The sequence below is a fragment of the Chiloscyllium plagiosum genome, unplaced genomic scaffold (assembly GCF_037043375.1).
Source record: "Chiloscyllium plagiosum isolate Xiang-an unplaced genomic scaffold, Cpla_swu_hap1 HiC_scaffold_2, whole genome shotgun sequence".
NCBI lineage: Eukaryota > Metazoa > Chordata > Chondrichthyes > Orectolobiformes > Hemiscylliidae > Chiloscyllium > Chiloscyllium plagiosum.
In genome coordinates, this window is record NW_028270140.1 from 32411171 (window position 1) to 32431708 (window position 20538).

The 20538-nt window shown below is 44.5% G+C and overlaps 1 protein-coding gene and 1 long non-coding RNA gene across 5 annotated transcripts in view; one reads left to right on the plus strand and one right to left on the minus strand.

Annotated features, from left to right (window-relative positions):
* The window catches only part of mamdc2a (MAM domain containing 2a), a 144737-nt gene extending 126086 nt beyond the window's left edge, over window positions 1–18651 (plus strand). For 3 of the 4 annotated variants that reach the window (XM_087995816.1, XM_087995803.1, XM_087995811.1), the window contains 2 exons: window positions 17787–17838; window positions 18272–18651. In XM_087995816.1, coding sequence (XP_087851942.1) covers window positions 17787–17838; window positions 18272–18341 — 122 coding nt within the window. In that variant the 3' untranslated portion in view covers window positions 18342–18651. Of the gene's footprint in view, window positions 1–12226; window positions 12285–17786 lie in introns of all 4 variants that reach the window. The other variant, XM_043716618.2, reaches the window with a different exon arrangement.
* The window catches only part of LOC122563177 (uncharacterized), a 46943-nt gene that overhangs the window by 23215 nt on the left and 3190 nt on the right, over window positions 1–20538 (minus strand). Inside the window, exon 2 of the long non-coding RNA XR_006315510.2 lies at window positions 18970–19093. This is a non-coding gene — a long non-coding RNA (uncharacterized LOC122563177). The remainder of the gene's footprint in view (window positions 1–18969; window positions 19094–20538) is intronic.

A 20538-nucleotide genomic window follows, 5' to 3' on the forward strand; every position in this document is an offset into this window, starting at 1 on the left:
AAGGCCCCATGGCACGGATTTACTCTTCTCCCACTTGCCATAAGGAGATGTACTGGCCAGTGTCACAACCTCCTAGGATTTCTGGCACCAGCACCACCTTTGAAGCCCAGCTAAGAATCTGGTCAAGTACTGAAAGTACTCTGCCACTGTCCTGCATGGTTCCTGTCAATTGCCCCAGACATGTCTGGCAGAGGGAACTTGTCAGCTCGTTTTGCCAATGCGGTTCTGGTGAATGGGGCATGCTCATGGGTACTGCCTGTTGTGCACATCCTGAGAGTTGGTGCCAGGTGTCCTAGATGAACGCCCAGTAGCAAGTTGAATTTGTCAGGTTTTCTTCTGTCTTTGTCACCATCCAGTTTCTATCCAGCAAGCGGGAAAATGGGAAACCGCACATCAATAAAGAGAGTTAACATGATAATGAGGGTATTAATACATTCTGATGCATGCAAATAGGCCTCGCACTTCTCACTCACAAGTTTCACATTTCCTTGTTCAATAACTGATTGGAGAATTTTGTCTTGACATTTAGAATCACCTCACTGGCCATCTCACATTATTCTCCCAACTTTCTTGCCAATGCTACTGTGTCCACTGGCTGGGAAGATTCAGCCTAACGTTGGATATTGAAGAAGATTGATTGGAGCAGAGCACAGATGTTCATCTTTGAGTTGCTGAAACGTCTTCATTGCTGGGAGTTCTGGCTCCAGCTCCTTAATTCCAGGGAAGGACCCTCCCCCCACTGCTGCCCACTTGAGTGCCTGACTCATTTAGCTGAAAAGAGGCAACTTGGGGTTCTCGCTAACGAATCCATCAACAAGTCAGACCCCTATCATTTCGGTGAAATACAACCTCAGATGGCAGAGGGAGAACTATTGGTAGGAATTTGAGAACAGGAGGAGGCCATTCAGCCCCTCAAGCCTGTTACACCATTCAGTTCAATTTTGGCTGTATCTTAAATCGTTCTTTCTTGGGCTTGATTCGGTAACCCATAATTCCTTTACCCAACAAAGAAAGTCCATCTGTCGTGGTTTTAGTACTTTCCAATTGATCCTCGACCTGAACAACATTTTTTTACATTGGAGAGAGAATTCCCTTTATGTGAAAAAGTGCTTGTTGGCATCACCTCATATAATCTGGCTCTTAAAGACTGTCTAACGTCATCTAGGAATTAGAGAAGTGGTTCCATGTTTTTGGGAAAATAAACACTTGGTCATTAATTTGAAAACAATTTTGTATTGTTCAATGCACAGATGGTGGCCAAATTGGGAAGTAGTGTGGAATTTTTGACTCATATGCAGGATTTGGAACCTTTGATTCATTCATGACGAATTTGCTGGCTCTGCAGAAATGGAAACTGCAAGACACCCTTAGTCAGCTGTTACTTTTGTGAATGAAAAAGACAGGCACTAACACTTCATCAGAATAGGACCAGCAGAGAAACTATTGCCACTGGTTGGGGAGTCTGGAAATCAGAGCCTAATCCAACACGTAAAATCAAACTCTCAGGAATAAATTAAAGACAGAAACTGTTGGAAATGCTCAGCAAGTCTGACAGAGAGGGGAACTTTTTCTGCTGACCTTCGAGCAGGTTGGGATGAAATTAGAAAACATTTCTTCACCAAGAGTCGTAGGGATTTGAAACACTCTTCCACAATGGCAATTTATGCTGCATCAGTTCATTTGAAAAGTGAAATTGATAAATTCTTGGTCACTGAAGATATTGAGAGATATGGGAAGGGTGGGTACATGCAGAGCAACTTTGATCTTATTGGATTGTGGAACAGACTTGAGGGGCTGAATGGCCTCCCAAGTTCCTATATTCCTAAGACTAGGAATTTTCTCACAGTCTGTCTGTTTTCTGCTGGAGAGAGCTCACAAGGAAATTCTGAGTGCAGAATCATGCTGTGTGAAAGAACAATGATTGTTTACAGGACCTGCGTTTGTAATTCAGACTTGGTTCATGTTTATAAATACAGTTATCTGATTAATTCTTCTCTTTGCTAAGAAGGCAAGATATGGTGCATAACAACTTACATTTACATAATGCCTTTAATTTAACCTCATCGGCTTGGGTTTCTTGCTCAAGCCTCTGAAAGTGGTCTTGAACCCGTAGCCTTTTAACTCAGAATGGGGAGTGCTACTCATCGAAAGCATTTGCATGACACATGCATGACATTCGCTTCAACAACAGATTCCGAGCTTGTTAAATGCCAGCTGATGTTTTAAAGCAGAACGGCTTTTTTACAGACTTGTTTTTCAGTTTTGAACTTGCTAATTTAGTCACAACATTAAGAGTACCTTTATCACACCACGGCTCAGTGATAATCATAGATAATCAGATCTTTCACATGCATGGTGACACCACTCTCTTCAGTACAAGATGTGCAATGTAAACATTCAATTGTTACACAGTTCATGCATGGCAGATATCCATCAGATAAGCTATGCACTCTTACACACTGCTAACTAATAACAACTACAACTTGCATTCATATGGCTCTTTCAACCAAATATAAAGGTCCCAAGGTGTTGTTATCAAGCAAAAATTTGACTCTCAACCATATTATGAGAGAGGGTGACTTAAAAGCTTGGTCAAAGGCTTTAAAAAGCACCGAAAGGTACAAAGTTGGTGAGGTTTAGGTAGGGAATTTCAAAAGGTAGGGTCCAATAAGTTGAAGACATGGCTGCCAATGGTGGATTGATTAATATCGGGAAGTTATAAGTCATACAGTCATAGAGATGTACAGCATGGAAACAGACCGTTCAGTCCAACTTGTCTATGCTGACCAGATATTCAAAATAAATCTAGTCCCATTTGCCAGCACTTGGCCCATATCCCTCCAAACCCTTCTTATCCATACCCATCCAGATGCCTTTTAAATGGTGTAATTGTACCAGCCTCCACCACTTCCTCTGGCAGCTCATTCCATACGCACACCACCCTCTGCGTGAAAACTTTGCCTCTGAGGTTCCTTTTATATCTTTCCCCTCTCATCCTAAACGTATGCCTTCTAGTTCTGGACTCCCCCACCCCAATCGAAAAGGCCTTGTCTATTTACTCTATCCATACCCCTCATGATTTTATAAACCTCTATAAGGTCACCCCTCAGCCTCCGATGCTCCAGGGAAAACAGCCCCAGCCTGTTCAGTCTCTCCCTATAGCTCAAACCCTCCAACCCTGGTAACACCCTTGTAAATCTTTTCTGAACCCTTTCACGATTCATAACATCCTTCTTATAGCAGGGAGACTAGAACTGCACACAGTATTCCAATAGTGGCCTAAGCAATGTCCTGAAAAGCCATAGCACCACCTCTCAACTCCTATACACAATGCTCTGTCCAATAAAGCTGAAAATGTCTTGCTGGAAAAGCGCAGCAGGTCAGGCAGCATCCAAGGAGCAGGAGAATCGACGTTTCGGGCATGTGCCCTTCTTCAGGAATGAGGAGAGTGTGCCAAGCAGGTTAAGATAAAAGGTAGGGAGGAGGGACTTGGGGGAGGGCGTTGGAAATGCAATAGGTGGAAGGAGGTTAAGGTGAGGGTGATAGGCCGGAGTGGGGGTGGGGGCGGAGAGGTCAGGAAGAAGATTGCAGGTTAGGAAGGTGGTGCTGAGTTCGAGGGTTGGGACTGAGACAAGGTGGGGGGAGGGGAAATGAGGAAACTGGAGAAATCTGAGTTCATCCCTTGTGGTTGGAGGGTTCCTAGGCGGAAGATGAGGCGCTCTTCCTTCAGCCATCGTGTTGCTATGGTCTGGCGATGGAGGAGTCCGAGGACCTGCATGTCCTTGGTGGAGTGGGAGGGGGAGTTGAAGTGTTGAGCCACGGGGTGGTTGGGTTAGTTGGTCCGGGTATCCCAGAGGTGTTCTCTGAAACGTTCGGGACACCACCCATGCCCTCCACCTCCTCCAGGATTTCCGCTTCCCCGGTCCCCAACGCCTCATCTTCACCATGGACATCCAGGCCCTGTACACCTCCATCCCCCATCACGAAGGACTCAAAGCCCTCCGCTTCTTCCTTTCCCGCCGTACCAACCAGTAGCCTTCCACTGACACCCTCCTTCGACTGACTGAACTGGTCCTCACTCTGAACAACTTCTCTTTCCAATCCTCCCACTTCCTCCAAACCAAAGGAGTAGCCATGGGCACCCGCATGGGCCCCAGCTATGCCTGCTTCTTCGTAGGATATGTGGAACAGTCCATCTTCCGCAGCTACACTGCCACCACCCCCCACCTTTTCCTCCGCTACATCGATGACTGTATCGGCGCCGCCTCGTGCTCCCGCGAGGAGGTTGAACAGTTCATCCACTTTACCAACACCTTCCACCCCGACCTCAAATTTACCTGGACCGTCTCAGACTCCTCCCTCCCCTTCCTAGACCTCTCCATTTCTATCTCGGACGACTGAATCAACACAGACATTTACTATAAACTGACCAACTCCCACAGCTACCTAGACTAAACCACCTCCCACCCTGCCCCCTGTAAAAACGCCATCCCATATTCCCAATTTCTTCGTCTCCTCTGCTGCATCTGCTCACAGGAGGACCAGTTCCAAAACCGTACAACCCAGATGGCCTCCTTCTTCAAAGACCGCAATTTCCCCTCAGACGTGATCGACGATGCTCTCCACCGCATCTCCTCCACTTCCTGCCCCTCTGCCCTTGAGCCCCGCCCCTCCAATCGCCACCAGGACAGAACCCCACTGGTCCTCACCTACCACCCCACCAACCTCCATATACATCATATCATCCATCGTCATTTCCGCCACCTCCAAACGGACCCCACCATCAGGGATATATTTCCTTCCCCTCCCCTACCAGCGTTCCGAAAAGACCAATCCCTCCGTGACTCCCTTGTCAGGTCCACACACCCACCAACCCAACCTCCACTCCCGGCACCTTCCCCTGCAACCGCAAGAAATGCAAAACTTGCGCCCACATCTCTCCCCTTACTTCCCTCCAAGGCCCCAAGGGATCCTTCCATATCCACCACAAAATCACCTGCACCTCCACACACATCATTTACTGCATCCACTGCACCCGATGTGGCCTCCTCTAAATTGGGGAGACAGGCCGCCTACTTGTGGAACGTTTCAGAGAACACCTCTGGGACACCCGGACCAACCAACCCAACTGCCCCGTGGCTCAACACTTCAACTCCCCCTCCCACTCCACCAAGGACATGCAGGTCCTTGGACTCCTCCATCGCCAGATCATAGCAACACGATGGCTGGAGGAAGAGCGCCTCATCTTCCGTCTAGGAACCCTCCAACTGCAAGGGATGAATTCAGATTTCTCCAGTTTCCTCATTTCCCCTCCCCCCACCTTGTCTCAGTCCCAACCCTCAAACTCAGCACCACCTTCCTAACCTGCAATCTTCTTCCTGACCTCTCCGCCCCCACCCCCACTCCGGCCTAACACCCTCACCTTAACCTCCTTCCACCTATCGCATTTCCAACGCCCCTCCCCCAAGTCCCTCCTCCCTACCTTTTATCTTAGCCTGCTGGACACACTCTCCTCATTCCTGAAGAAGGGCTCATGCCCGAAACGTTGATTCTCCTGCTCCTTGGATGCTGCCTGACCTGCTGCGCTTTTCCAGCAACACATTTTCAGCTCTGATCTCCAGCATCTGCAGTCCTCACTTTCTCCTAGAAGATTCTGTCCAATAAAGGAAAGCATACCAAACACCTTCTTCACTATCCTATCTATCTTGTGATTCCACTTTCAATTAGCTACGAACCTGCACTCCAAGGTCTCTTCGTTCACCAACACTCCCCAGGACCTTACCATTAATTGTATAAGTCCTGCTCTGATTTGCCTTTCATAAAATGCTGCACCTCGCATTTATCTAAATTAAACTCCATCTGCCACTCTTCAGCCCATTATCCCAAGTGATCAAGATCCCGTTGTACTCTGAGGTAACCTTCTTCGCTGTCCGCCACACCTTCAATTTTGGTGTCATCTGCGAATTTACTAACCATATCTCCTATGTTCACCTCCAAATCATTTATATAAATGACGAAAAGCAGTGGACCCAGCACCGATCCTTGTGGAACTCCACTGGTCACAGGCCTTCAGTCTGAAAGGCAACCCTCCACCACCACCACCCTCTGTCTTCTACCTTCGAGCCAGTTCTGTATCCAAATGGCTAGTTCTCTCTGCATTTCATGTGATCTAACCTTGCTAACCAGTCTATCATGAGGAACCTTTTCTAACGCCTTACTGAAGTCCATGTGGATCACGTCCACCACTCTACCCTCATCAATCCTCTTCGTTACTTCTTAAAAAAATTCAATGTGAGACACTGATCCCTAATCTGTCCTTCCCTTTCCAATGGTCAATTCACCTGACCTGCACATCTTTGGACTGTGGGAGCAAACCGGAGCACCCGGAGGAAACCCACACAGACACGGGGAGAACGTGCAAACTCCACACAGCTGGAATCGAACCTGGGTCTCTGGCATTGTAAGGCAGTTGCCCCCAACATCTTAACAAAAACCTCAATGTCTCTAGTTATCCAGCAATCCCTACTAGTCTTGATATTACCCCTAACAGGAACGTACTGTCTCTGGATTCTTGTTATCTCATTTCTGAAGGCTTTCCATTTTCCAGGTGTCCCTTTACCTGCAAATATCCACCCCCAATCAACTTTTGAAAGGTCTTGCCAAATACCATTAAAATTGGCCTTCCTCCAATTTAGAACTTCAACCTTTAGATCCAGTCTATCCTTTTCCATCACTGCTATAAAACGAATAGAATTATGGTCGCTGGCCCCAAAGTGCTCCCCCATTGACACCTCAGTCACCTGCCCTGCCTTACTTCCCAAGAGGAGGTCAAGTTTTGCAGCTTCTTCAGTAGCTACATCCACATACTGAATCAGAAAATTGTCTTGTACACACCTTAACAAATTTCTCTCTATCTAAGCCCTTAACACTATGGCAGCCCCAGTCTATGTTTAGTAAGTTAAAATCCCCCACCATAACCACCCTATTGTTCTTACAGATAACTGAGATCTCCTTACAAATTTGTTTCTCAAGTTCCCATTGACTATTGGAGGTTTATAGTCCAATCCCATAAGGTGATCATCACTTTCTTATTTCTAAGATCTCCCCAAATAACTTCTTTGGACTGACTCCCAGGAAGATCCTCCCTAAGTACAGTCGTAATGTTATCCCAAATCAAAAACGTCACTTGCCCGCTCTCTTGCCCCCCTTTCTGTCCTTCATGTAGCGTTTGTATCCTGGAACATTAAGCTGCCAGTCCTGTTCATCCGTGAGCCATGTTTCTGTAATTGCTATGATATCCCACTCCCTTGTTCTTAACCATGCCCTGAGTTCATCTGCCTTCCCTGATAGGCCCCTTGCATTGAAGCAAATGCAGTTTAATTTATCAGTCCTACCTTGTTCTCTGCTTTATTCCTGTCTGCCCTGACTATTTTTCCCAAGTATAAAGACTGATCTCTTTCCTCACTATCTATGTTGGTCCCAACGCCAGCCCCTGCCCTGCCCTGCATTCCCCCAACCACCTTATTAGTTTAAATCCTCATGAGCAGCTCTAGCAAATCTCCCTGCCAGTATATTAGCCCCCTGTCAATTCAGGTGCTATCTGTCCTTCTTATCCAGTCACTTCTGTCTGGATTTTAATGAGATTTTAATGATCCAAAAATGTGAATCCTTCTCCTCTGGAAGTCACCCGTCAACCTGACTGTATCTTCAGTTTATCTCCCTCCCGAAACTATCATCTGTCACTCCCTGTAACTCCTGTAAATTCCTCATTGACTCTAACTGCCACTGCAGCCAATCCATGCGATCTGATAGGATTTGCAACCAAACACACTTCCTGCTGATGTAATCATTAGTAACCTGGAAACTCTCCCTAAACTCCCACATTCGACAGGAAGAGCATAGTACTCTACTAAAGGCCATCTTTGCACATTAATAATCTGCACACCTAAATAAAAAGCACAGCCATACTGCTTTAAATTCACTGCTCCACAGTAACTTAGTACCTATATTTTTATATTTTTAAAATTTAATCAAGAAACAGAAAACACTGTACACACAATTGTAGATTCACAAAAATCAATAAGGTTACATTTAAAAAGTAGCCACTTAGCTGCTACCCATGCCATGAGCTCCCACACACAGGTTTCTCCAAGGCCAGCTGTGAATTTCGCTGTTTGTTTATTTTTCTTAGAGTGAACTCTGATGTCCCAGAGATACTTGAAACCAGACAGCAAAGGCAGCAACTGTGCATGTTCACTGCTGGGTCAGACAGCAGTGTAGGTTTCTTTCTCCATTTGAGATGCTTCCCATATGGTCACTGCCTTTGACTGACTACCTCCTTTACAAAGTGCCATTGGCCAGAACTGACGGAGTGTTGAGATCGCAGAATCCCTACAAGTGTGGAAGCAGGCAACTCAGCCCATCAAGTCCACACTGACCTTCCAAAGAGCATCCCAGCCCCCATCCTATCCCTGCACACTGCAGGGCAATTTAGCATGGCCAATCCACCCAGGCAGACACGGGGAGAATGTGCAAACTGCACACACACAGTCACCTGAGGCTGGAATCAAACTTGGGTCTGTGGCACTGTGAGGCGGCAGTGCTAACCACTGAGCCATCATTCAGCCCAAAGAACTCAGTGATCTCAAAGGATTTAAGGGTGGAGGAGGTTGTAGAGTTAGGGAGTAAGGGAAGCCAGAGAGTGATATGAAAATGGGAACAAGAATTCGAAAGCAAATTTAAATCTTAATCTTTTTAACTCGCCGTAATGTTAATTAGTAAGGAAAACAGATGCAAACTGAATTGTTATCTCATGATGGGCTTTGTACTGCAAAACCACTGGTTAATAACACAATGATAGAGAATAGCAGAACAGACAAAGAAATCCCATTTGAACACAGGTTTTAGACCCTGCATTGGCAGGAAGAATCATTCATGGTCATCATTAGATTCTCAATTCCAGGTATTTACTGATTTAAAATCCGACCTTCTGCTGTGGCAGGATTCAAACCCAGGTTCCCAGGACATTACCTTGGCTTCTGGATTAACACTCCAGCAAATACTATCAATAGGCTATTGCCTCTTATCAATTCTGTCTCGGTTAAACCTATATCTTTGATCAAGCTTTCAGTTACCTGTCCCGATATCACCTCCTGGCTTGATGTCAAATTTTGGCTGATAATTTCTCCAGTGAAGCCCCTTGGGATGTTTGGCTTTCCAAAATGTACTACAAAAATGCAAGTTGTTGTTGTGGCTGGAGCACTCTTATTACTACAGTTGTTCGCAAACAGTGATCTAGAAAACAAAAATGAGGTGCCTTGAAATTGGGAGAGCTGGGAAGGGATTGGAAAGTGGTGCCCAGTTTTAGTGGTTCTCCCATCTAGTGACAGCTGAATGATTTAGTTGAGATGCCCCATACAACTTGAAGACCTGCACTAGAAGCTTTACCATATTACCAATGGGACTGATATATTGCTGACTTATGGATCAGGAAAGATATGCTTCCACTGGATGTGTTTTCTGCATCTTTGAACATTAGTATCTGACTATGTTAAAAAGGAGAAAGCTTCCACAATTTATTTTCTTAGGTATAGGTTGTTCTGCTATAACATGCATTTCATCAGTGCAAATTGGCTATAGCGTGATTGATGAAATGTAGACATTATGTGGATAACACAAAGTTTCTACTGAATGAGTATAGTGATTTTCTATTAGCGATCTCCTGTAGCAGTTTTCCATAGTGCGATTTTCTATCAAGTGAGGTTACTGAGGAACACAATTGTTGCGTTATAGCAGAACGACCTGGTGGCCTCAAAATGTAATTCTCATCACACCCGTAACATAATGACTTCAAGACTCAAGTGAGCCTGCTTTGTCTGTTTTGGCTGTTGTCAGTGAGACTCAGGAAATTTGGGGGGTGTTCCCCTTGGCAAGCCTGGCATAGAAACAAGCTAAAATTTCAGCATATATTGTATTATTTCCAGCACAGAAACAGGCCATTCAGCCCATCTGGTCTATGTCAGCAATGCTTTTGCACCACACCAGCCTCTCTCCCACCATACTTCATTTCACCCTATCAGCATACTCATCTACTCCTTTCTCCCTGGTGTTTATTTGAGGATTCCCTTTAAATGTATCCATACCCACTGAACCTCAACTACTTCCTCCGGTAGCACACTCTCAAAGTAAAAATAGTCATCCTTAATTCCATCGCCACTATCTGACATTAATGATTCCTTGATTCTGATCTCAACTTCAATATATTTTTCCTACACCTTCCCTTCTTTTAATTAACATATTTTCCCTAATCAACTTATTCAGAGATGTTTGGAGCAGGTGGGACTTGAAACTTGGTCTCCTAGTCGAGGAATAGGACTGTACCTCTGTGCCATAAGAGACCTTCACCGTCCCTTTTGAACCCTATAATAAACTTCGACCATAGCAAAGAGGTCAGTCTGTTCAGCCTTTCCTGACTGGTATAACCCATCAGCCCTGTTATCATTCTAGTAATTTATTTTGCTCTGCCTTCGTTTCCTGTGCTAAGTACAATTGAAGAAATTTTAATTAAAAAAAATCAAAATTGAATCCCGTTGGCCTGCAGTTTCCACTTTCGCCAGCAGAGGCTACTAAAGCTGCACCATTTGCGTCTTGCAGTCTGGATCAATGCAAACCGGTTCTATCAGAAATCCCCATACCTGTCAGCAGAAAGCTCTCTGTCATGAGCTCTGAGTATTTCCCTGCCACTTGTTTCCACCACTTGTACTTAATCCTTGCATTCAGGCTAGATCATAGAATCACAGAAGCATTATGGCACAGAAGTAATGCCTGGACCTGCTCATTAAATGAGCATCATTATCTAGTTGGAGAAAATGAGGACTGCAGATGCAGGAGATCAGAGTCGCGAGTGTGGTGCTGCCTGACCTGCTGTGCTTTTCCAGCACCAAACTCTCGACCCCGACCTCATTAACTAGTGCTCATCCTCCAATTTGTTTTCTCCATATCCTTGCACATTAATTTTATCCAGAATAATCCTTCAATATCCTCTTGAATGCCTCAATTGAACCGGCCTCCATCAAATCTCCTGGCATTCCAGACCTGAACTACTTGTGTGAGAAGCTTTTTACTTATCTGCACCCTTGCCTCTTTTACAGGTCACTTTAAATCTGTTCTTGTTCCTTTTGGAAAACATTTCTCCCTATCTATTCTATCCAGGCCCATTCATGATGTTGAAAAATCTCAGTCAGATCTCTCCTCTCTGCCTTCTTCTTTCCAATTTTGTCAACCGGTCCTCATCCCTGAAAACATTCTTGCTAATTGATTCTGTGTTTTCTCCAACGCCCTCACGCCTCTCCCCAGGACCAACCCTCAGAACCAATTCCCACCCCATCACCTCCTGGTGAACATCAGCAACATGAAGATTCCACCTCTGTAATCTCAGCTGCCTCCGCTCTGCTCTTCTGTGCCACCCGGAGACTTGAAATATTCCTGATGCCGGCCTTCCAAATACAACCTGCTGCAAGTATCAGCTCATCCAAAACTCTGCTTTTCATTGCACTAAAACATTCCAACAGACCTCATAGTCATGTTACTGGGGACAAAGTTTCACCACGAGCTACCTAAGTGTATATTAGGACTGATGACCAAAAGCTTGATCAAAGTGGTATTAGGTTTTAAGGAGCATCATAAAGGCAGAGAGAGAGAGAGTTGGAATTGGCATATTCCTGACCATAAAGACCCAGGCAGCTGAAGACACAGCCATTATTCTTGGAGCAATTACAAATAATGATGGCCAAGATTTCAGAGGGTTGTGGAGCTGGAGGAGATTACAGAAATAGGGACAGACAAGGCCATGGGGGGGATCTGAATACAGGCTTGAGAATTTTGAACGTAGGTGCTGGAAGCCAACGTAGCTATGCACAGGAAGGTGATCATAGAATTGTTACAGAGCAAAAGGAGGCCCCTTGGCCCATTGGGTGAATGGGGTTCGATTTGGGTTAGAATAAGGGGAAGTGGAGTTCTGGATGAACTCAGGTTTGAGGAGGGTAGAAGGTGGGAGACCAGAAACCCTCGAAACAGTTTGGTAGCAGATATGACCTGTTAACTGATGATTCTTTCCGAATTATCAGCACCTGCATGAATACAGAGTGTTAGGGTGTGCTGCCTATATGTGTGTGTTCGATAACTGTTTGCAATGTGTCAAGTGACTAACCAGTGACACTTCTGGCAGGGAGTGTCTATGAAGGCAGTGGATACCTCGATGCTCAAACATTTTTACCGTCCGTGAGGTGAGAACAAATTGTCACACTGCTGGTGCTGATGTGCACTTATCAGCACTGATTTCACATATTACTTTCACTGTGTTAATTCATTACATCTCAGTGCAATCCCATACTGTTCATCCTTTCTAACCATAAACAACAGGGATGGAGCTGGCACAATGTGAGCAATGGCAATGATGTTACACAACTTTCGTTGATCGTGTCCTATGCATCTGTGCTTTATCATTAACTAACCTCACCTCTAATTAACCTCACTTCCCCATTGGGGCTGGATGGGGAGTGGAGCAGGGAACAGGCACTTCAACTAACATTGCAACCACTTAAATCTATTGTACATTATTAATTCCTAGATGGTATATCCAGTCAAGTGAGTAAAGTTGCCATAACCCCATTGGACCACAGGGCTGCTCTCTCACCACACCTCAGGAGAGGGTGAGGTTGAGAATGAGAGACCTTGAGATTCTGTGACCAGAGAGGGGAAATGGAATATCAGCCGATGCGGGTCAGATATAGAACGTGGCAGGTAAACAGGGATTGAACATATTTTTGAGGTCGGGGGATTGGGTACAGGTAGGACAAAGATTGATGGCATTATCTTCACAATGCTGACCGAGAACTCCCTTCACAAAAGGCACACGTCCACCCTCAATCTTCCAGCCCTGTGCACCAGAGCTAGATCCCAAGTCTCATAGAAACAGCGAGAGGCAATTCAGCCCATTCTGCCAGTCAATTAGATCATGTTCTTCATTTACCCTCCAGCAGAGGCATGATGGGCTGAGTGGCCTCCTCCATTGTGTCATTCTATTACTCTAGTTACTTATGATACATAGAAACCTTCTCCTGCCATTGGGGATAACGGCTAAATCCAGGTTCACCCGGTAATACCCTCCCCCATGATCTTGCTTCACTCTCTCAGTGAGCTGACAGTTCTGTACTCTCCCCACAAACCGGAAAAAAATAAATTTAAAGTTTCATCTTTGAAAACTCCAAACTTTGCAATTATTAACAGACAAGACTATGACCACCACCTCAGGGGCAATAGGCCACAAAGGGGGACCGAGCCAACAACAACCACACCCCGTGAAAGAAGAAAATCAAATTAACTTAGAAACACATTAACAGGACTAAAGAAAAGCTATCTAATCTGGTCCCACATTTGAACTCTTGCTCCATAGCCCTGTATGCGAGGGCAGTGTACTGACATGTTTGACGACGGATGAGGGTTTCTGCCCCTTCATGGCAGTGAGTTCCAGACCTTCCACTGCCCTTTGCCTGGAAAAGTTTCCAACCTCCCAATCTAATCCCTCCACCAATTACTTTAAATCTGTGACCCTGCTTATTCACCAAGATGGAAATACATCCTTCGTATCTCCGTTACCTTGCTCCTTGATATTTTATAAACTTCAATTAAATCTTGCTCCAGCATCCTCATTCTAAACAGAAAAACTCCACTCTAACCAGCTGTGAAAATACAGAAAATAGGAGTGAGAGCAGACCATTCATCTCATTGCACCTACTCCACCTTTCCAACCTACTCCACTGCCCAAATAATACTTAAATCCATGTATAATTCTGTAAATCCCACTTTATAGACAGTAGGCAATAGACAATAGGTGCAGGAGTAAGCCATTCTGCCCTTGAAGCCTGCACCACCATTCAATATGATCATGGCTGATCATCCTTAATCAGTATCCTGCTCCTGCCTTATCTCCATAACCCTTTGATTCCACTATCCTTGAGAGCTCTATCCAACTCTTTCTGAAATGAATCCAGAGACTGGGCCTCCACTGCCCTCTGGGGCAGAGCATTCCGCACACCCACCACTCTCTGGGTGAAGAGGTTTCTCCTCATCTCTGTCCTAAATGGTCTACCCCGTATTTTTAAGCTGTGTCCTCTGGTTCGGCACTCACCCATCAGCGGAAACATGTTTCCTGCCTCCAGAGTGTCCAATCCTTTAATAATCTTATATGTCTCAATCATATCCCCTCTCAGTCTTCTAAACTCAAGGGTACACAAGCCCAGTCGCTCCAGTCTTTCAGTGTAAGGTAATCCCGTCATTCCAGGAATTGACCTCGTGAACCTCCGCTGCACTCCTTCAATACCCAGAATGTCTTTCCTCAAATTTGGAGACCAGAACTGCACACAGTACTCCAGGTGTGGTCTCACCAGGGCCCTGTACAGCTGCAGAAGAACCTCTTTGCTTCTATACTCAATCCCTCTTGTTACGAAGGCCAGCATTGCTATTAGCCTTCTTCACTACCTGCTGTACCTGCATGCTTACCTTCATTGACTGGTGTACAAGAACATCCAGATCTCTTTGTACTGCCCCTTTACCTAAATTGATTCCATTTAGGTAGTAATCTGCCTTCCTGTTCTTTTCACCAAAGTGGATAACTATACATTTATCCACATTAAACTGCATCTACCATTCATCTGACCACTCACCTAACTTGTCCAGGTCACCCTGTAATCTCCTAACATCCTCCTCACATTTCACCCTGCCACCCAGCTTAGTATCATCAGCAAATTTGCTAATGTTATTACTAATACCATCTTCTATATCATTAACATATTATAAAAAGCTGCGGTCCCAGTACTGATCCCTGTGGTACCTCACTGGTCACTGCCTGCCATTCCAAAATGGAGCCGTTTATCACTATTCTTTGTTTCCTATTAGCCAACCAACTTTCAATCTAAATTAGTAGATTAGATTAGATTAGATTAGATTACTTACAGTGTGGAAACAGGCCTTTCGGCCCAACAAGTCCACACCGCCCCGCCGAAGCGCAACCCACCCATACCCCTACCCCTACCCCTACATTTACCCCTTACCTAACACTATGGGCAATTTAGCATGGCCAATTCACCTGACCTGCATATCTTTTGGATTGTGGGAGGAAACCGGAGCACCCGGAGGAAACCCACGCAGACACGGGGAGAATGTGCAAACTCCACACAGTCAGTCGCCTGAGGCGGGAATTGAACCCGGGTCTCTGACGCTGTGAGGCAGCAGTGCTAACCACTGTGCCACCGTGCCGCCCACAAAGTACTTTGCCCCCAATACCATGCGCCCTAATTTTGCTCACTAACTTCCTGTGTGGGACTTTATCAAAAGCTTTCTGAAAGTCCAGGTACACTACAACTACTGGATCTCCCTCGTCCACCTTCAGAGTTACATCCTCAAACAATTCCAGAAGATTAGTCAAGCATGATTTCCCCTTCATAAATCCATGCTGACTCTGACCTATCCTGTTACTACTATCCAGATGTGTCTTAATTTCATCCTTTATAATAGACTCCAGCATCTTTCCCACCACTGAGGTCAGACTAGCTGGTCTATAATTTCCTGCTTTCTCTCTCCCATCTTTCTTAAAAAGTGGTATAACATTAGCCACCCTCCAATCCGCAGGAACTGATCCCGAATCTATCGAACTCTGGAAAATAATTACCAATGCATCCACGATTTCTCGAGCTACCACCTTCAGTATCCTGGGATGTAGACCATCAGGCCCCGGAGAGTTATCAACCTTCAGACCTAACAGTCTCTCCAACACCAATTCCTGGCAAATATAAATTCCCTTAAGTTCAGGTCCTTCAGCCACTGTTACCTCAGGGAGATTGCTTGTGTCTTCCCCAGTGAACACAGAGCTGAAGTACCAATTCAATTCTTCTGCCATTTCTTTGTTCCCCGTAATATATTCCTCTGTTTCTGTCTTCAAGGGCCCAATTTTAGTCTTAACCATTTTTTTGCCTTTAAAAAACCCAAAAAAACTTTTACTATCCTCCTTTATATTATTGGCTAGTTACCTTCGTACCTCATTTTTTCTCTGCGTATTTCCTTCTTAGTAATCCTCTGTTGTTCTTTAAAAGCTTCCCAGTCCTCTGTTTTCCCACTTATCTTTGCTGTGTTATACTTTTTCTCCTTTAACTTTAAATGTTTCTTAACTTCCCTCGTCAGCCACGGCCACCCATGCCTCCTCCTCGGATCTTTCTTCCTTTTTGGAATGAACTGATCCTGCAACTTCTGCATTATACACAGAAATATCTGCCATTGCTCCTCCACTATCATCCCTGCTAAGGTATTACACCATTGAAATTTAGAAACAGAATCAGTCTGATCTAACATTGGGACATGTACAGACTTTAACATCACACCTTCAATGCATTATTTGAGCTGAGATGGCACCTATTGTTAAAAAGCTATCTTGAGAACGTAACTTTAAAAAAGTTCTGGAATTTACATATGAAGGAACCAAAACTACCATGATCACTCTTACAGATGAAAGACTCAAGCTAAATTTATTTAACTTTACATTCCAGTGACACTGAAATCCTGTTGCTATAAATTCTGTGTTGTACGATTCTGCTCCACAATCACCTGATGAAGGAGCAGCGCTCCGAAAGCTAGTGCTTCCAAATAAACCTGTTGGACGATAACCTGGTGTTGTGTGATTTTTAACTTTGTCCACGTTTCAATGTAATCATGCAACTCAGACCCACTTTCTCCCTGTACCATTTGAAACTTAATGGCTATCTTTTTCTCGAAAACATTTAATGTTTTGACCTGTTTATTTGGAAGCACTAGCTTTGTCCACCCCAGTCCAACACCGGCACCTCCAAGTCCCGTTTTGACCTGAACTGTTTTCTGTAGCTGAGAATTTCACAGGCTCATCCCTCTCTCGGTGAAGAATTTTCTCCTCATCTCAGTCTTAAATAGCATTTCCTGGTTCCTTATACTGTCAACCTTGGTTCTGGACTTCCCAGTCATTGGGAACATTATTCCTGTGCTTACCCTGTCTAAAGTTTTATAGATTTCCATTAGATCCTCTCTCATTCTTCTAAATTCCACTGAATATAGTCCAACCCATCCAATCTCTCTTCATAGGTCACTCCTACCATCCCAGGAATCAGTCTGGTTGCACTCCTTCCAAAGTCAGAACATCCTTTCTTTAGATAAGGAGACCAAAACCACACTCAGTAACTACTACAGGTGTGGTCTCACCCAGGCTGTGTACAATTGCAGCTATCATACATCATAAATAAATGTCTCCATTCCTGGCACTAGCCTCATAAATCTCATTCGTAACCTTGTAACCCTCTCTCTAGCATGGAGACAGTCACTCGCTTTTGCTCTTCGCTCTTAATTAACCACTATCTATTGCATGTTACACGGACACTATGAAATGGTTGAGATCTCCTAAATATTGAGTGGCACAGGAGCTATCTGTCTTGAAGAGAGCACAGATGGAATTTGGTTATTGTCCCATTTCCAATTGCATCACAACAACTTACATTTATATAGTGCCTGTAATGTATTAAACTGGCCTACATGTGTTTCACAGCAGGGCTATCAAAATAGAAAATAGACACTAAGCTGCATAAGATTATGTTAACACATAAGACCAAATGGCCACTATTATTTGACTTCATTTAATGTTTTTATGTTTAGAAATATGAGGAGAAAAATAATTGTTTGTTGAGTGTTTCTCTTTGCTTGTTTATTTACAGATATAAGAAAACCTTTGCTACATGACCCCGAATCTCCAAATCAACCAGACTGGTACAGCTTTTATGTCTGATTTGGGGTTCCATCAGCATGGGCTGTGGAGCAACAAGACTGGGAACAATTGGGTTAATGAGGAGCTTGAATTGGATCTTGTAGAAGTTGTAAATGATTTTTGGCCTTCATCAGAAAGAAGAATTCAATTGATTTGAATGACTTTTTTCTAAATATTAAAATAGATAAATGTGTTAGTTCTGTTAGTGAAGACGTAGTAGCCGTGGGCTCCTCAATGTTTGCTTTAGTACCTGGAAATATCCAGTATTCGTTCATTACTGAAGAAGTGTAAATATTCAACATTTCAAAATCATAGAAGATTGGATCAACAGCACTGTTTGAGGTTTTGTTTAAAGTTATTACGAATGCGGTTAGCAATTCCTTCTTGGCTATGTACTGTCCAGTGACATGCCACATGTGTTCTATATTTATCCAGTTCAAATAAAGATGTCAGAGAAAACATACATGTCCTTGCTGAATGTGTCATCCTCAGGCATGAGCAGTGATCCAGTGAATCACGTGCGACAACAACAACTTGCATTTATGAAGCACCTCCAAGCTAATAATACATTTCAAAGTGCTTCACATCATTATCCAACAGATTTAGGTATGGCACTCCATAAGGAGATACAAGGACTGAATTCGAAAATCAAAGAGGCAAGTTTTGAGAAGCTCTTGATGGAGGATGGAAACCTGAGAGGTTTACAGAGGAAAGTCCAGAGCTTAGGGACAGGACAGCTCAAGACACAGCTGCCAGTAAATTTGGAATGTATTTACAGTGCATTTCTGGCTCTCTCTTGAATTAAAGTGTCAAATTCATAATCAGTTGTTAAATCTGCGTGTTTAAGCAAATGGGCAGACATACCTGCAAACATAAGTGACTTGAGAGAGAATTTTAGGAACAAACAGCAATTGGCACTACAATTAATACAAATGGTGTGTGTGTGCGTGTGCGCTATTTAGCTTCATGGGTAACACACAGCTTTTCCATTTCTTTCCTGAAACTAACACATCTTTAGATCTGGAAGACCCTAGTACTTGTCCTTGCCCCTGGCTATAGGTTGACAATTTGTGAAAGCACACATGAAACATTAGTGTGATAACCGTGCATACTGGACCAGATCTCGCACGTACCAGCTGTGTTGTTGCTTAGTGGGAAGCTGATAGAACAGTTAGATAGAATATTCCACTGCATTTCCAGTATCGTTTTTGGAGACGGGGAGGAAGGATGTGTGGAGAGGCTGACCAGGTGCAGAGACTGAAGGAGAGAGAAAAAAAAAATCAAATATTAAGCTGTTCAATGTTGTAAGGAAAACCACCAGATTCTAGCAACTCAAAATGTATATTCTAAAGCGTAAACCCAAATTTATAGAGTCATACAGCATGGAAACAGATCCTTCAATCCAACTGATCCACACTGAACATATTCCCAAACTAAACTAGTCCCACATGCCTGTATTTGACCCATATCCTTCCAAACCGTTCCTATTCATGTATTTATCCAATGTGTTTTAAATGCTGTAAATGTGCCTGCATCCACCACTTCCACAGTTCATTCCACACAACAACCATTCCCTGTAAAAAAAAAGTGCCCTTCATGTCCTTTTTAAAACTTTGTCCTCTCACCTTAAAAATATGTGCCTCCTAGTTTTGAACTTCTCCATCCTAGGGAAAAGACTCTTCCTATTCAGCTTATCGATATCCCTCATGATTGTATAAACTTCTATAAGGTCACCTCTCAACCTCCTACATTCCAGTGAAAAAAGTCCCACACTATCCAGCCTCTCCTTGTAACTCAACACTACATTCCTGGCAACATCATTGTAAATCTTTCCTGAACCCTCTCCAATGTAATTGTATTCATCCTGCAGCAGGGTGACCAGAACTAGACACAGTACTTCAGAAGAGGCCTCCCCAACATTCTGTACAACTTCAACATGACATCCCAACTCCTTTAGGAGAAAGTGAGGACTGCAGATGCTGGAGATCAGAGCTGAAAATGTGTTGCTGGAAAAGCGCAGCAGGTCAGGCAGCATCCAAGGAGCAGGAGAATCGACGTTTCCGGCATGAGCTCTTCTTCAGGAATGAGGAGAGTGTGCCAAGCAGGTTAAGATAAAAGGTAGGGAGGAGGGACTTGGGGAAGGGGCGTTGGAAATGCGATAGGTGGAAGGAGGTTAAGGTGAGGGTGATAGGCCGGACTGGGGGTGGGGGCGGTGAGGTCAGGAAGAAGATTGCAGGTTAGGAAGGTGGTGCTGAGTTTGAGGGTTGGGACTGAGACAAGGTGGGGGGAAGGGAAATGAGGAAACTGGAGAAATCTGAGTTCATCCCTTGTGGTTGGAGGGTTCCTAGGTGGAAGATGAGGCGCCCTTCCTCCAGGCGTCATGTTGCTATGGTCTGGAAATGGAGGAGTCCAAGGACCTGCATGTCCTTGGTGGAGTGGGAGGGGGAGTTGAAGTGTTAAGCCACGGGGTGGTTGGGTTGGTTGGTCCGGGTGTCCCAGAGGTGTTCTCTGAAACGTTCCGCAAGTAGGCGGCCTGTCTCCCCAATATAGAGGAGGCCACATCGGGTGCAGCGGATGCAGTAAATGATGTGTGTGGAGGTGCAGGTGAATTTGTGGCAGATATGGAAGGATCCCTTGGGGCCTTGGCGGGAAGTACGGGCGGAAGTGTGGGCGCAAGTTTTGCATTTCTTGCGGTTGCAGGG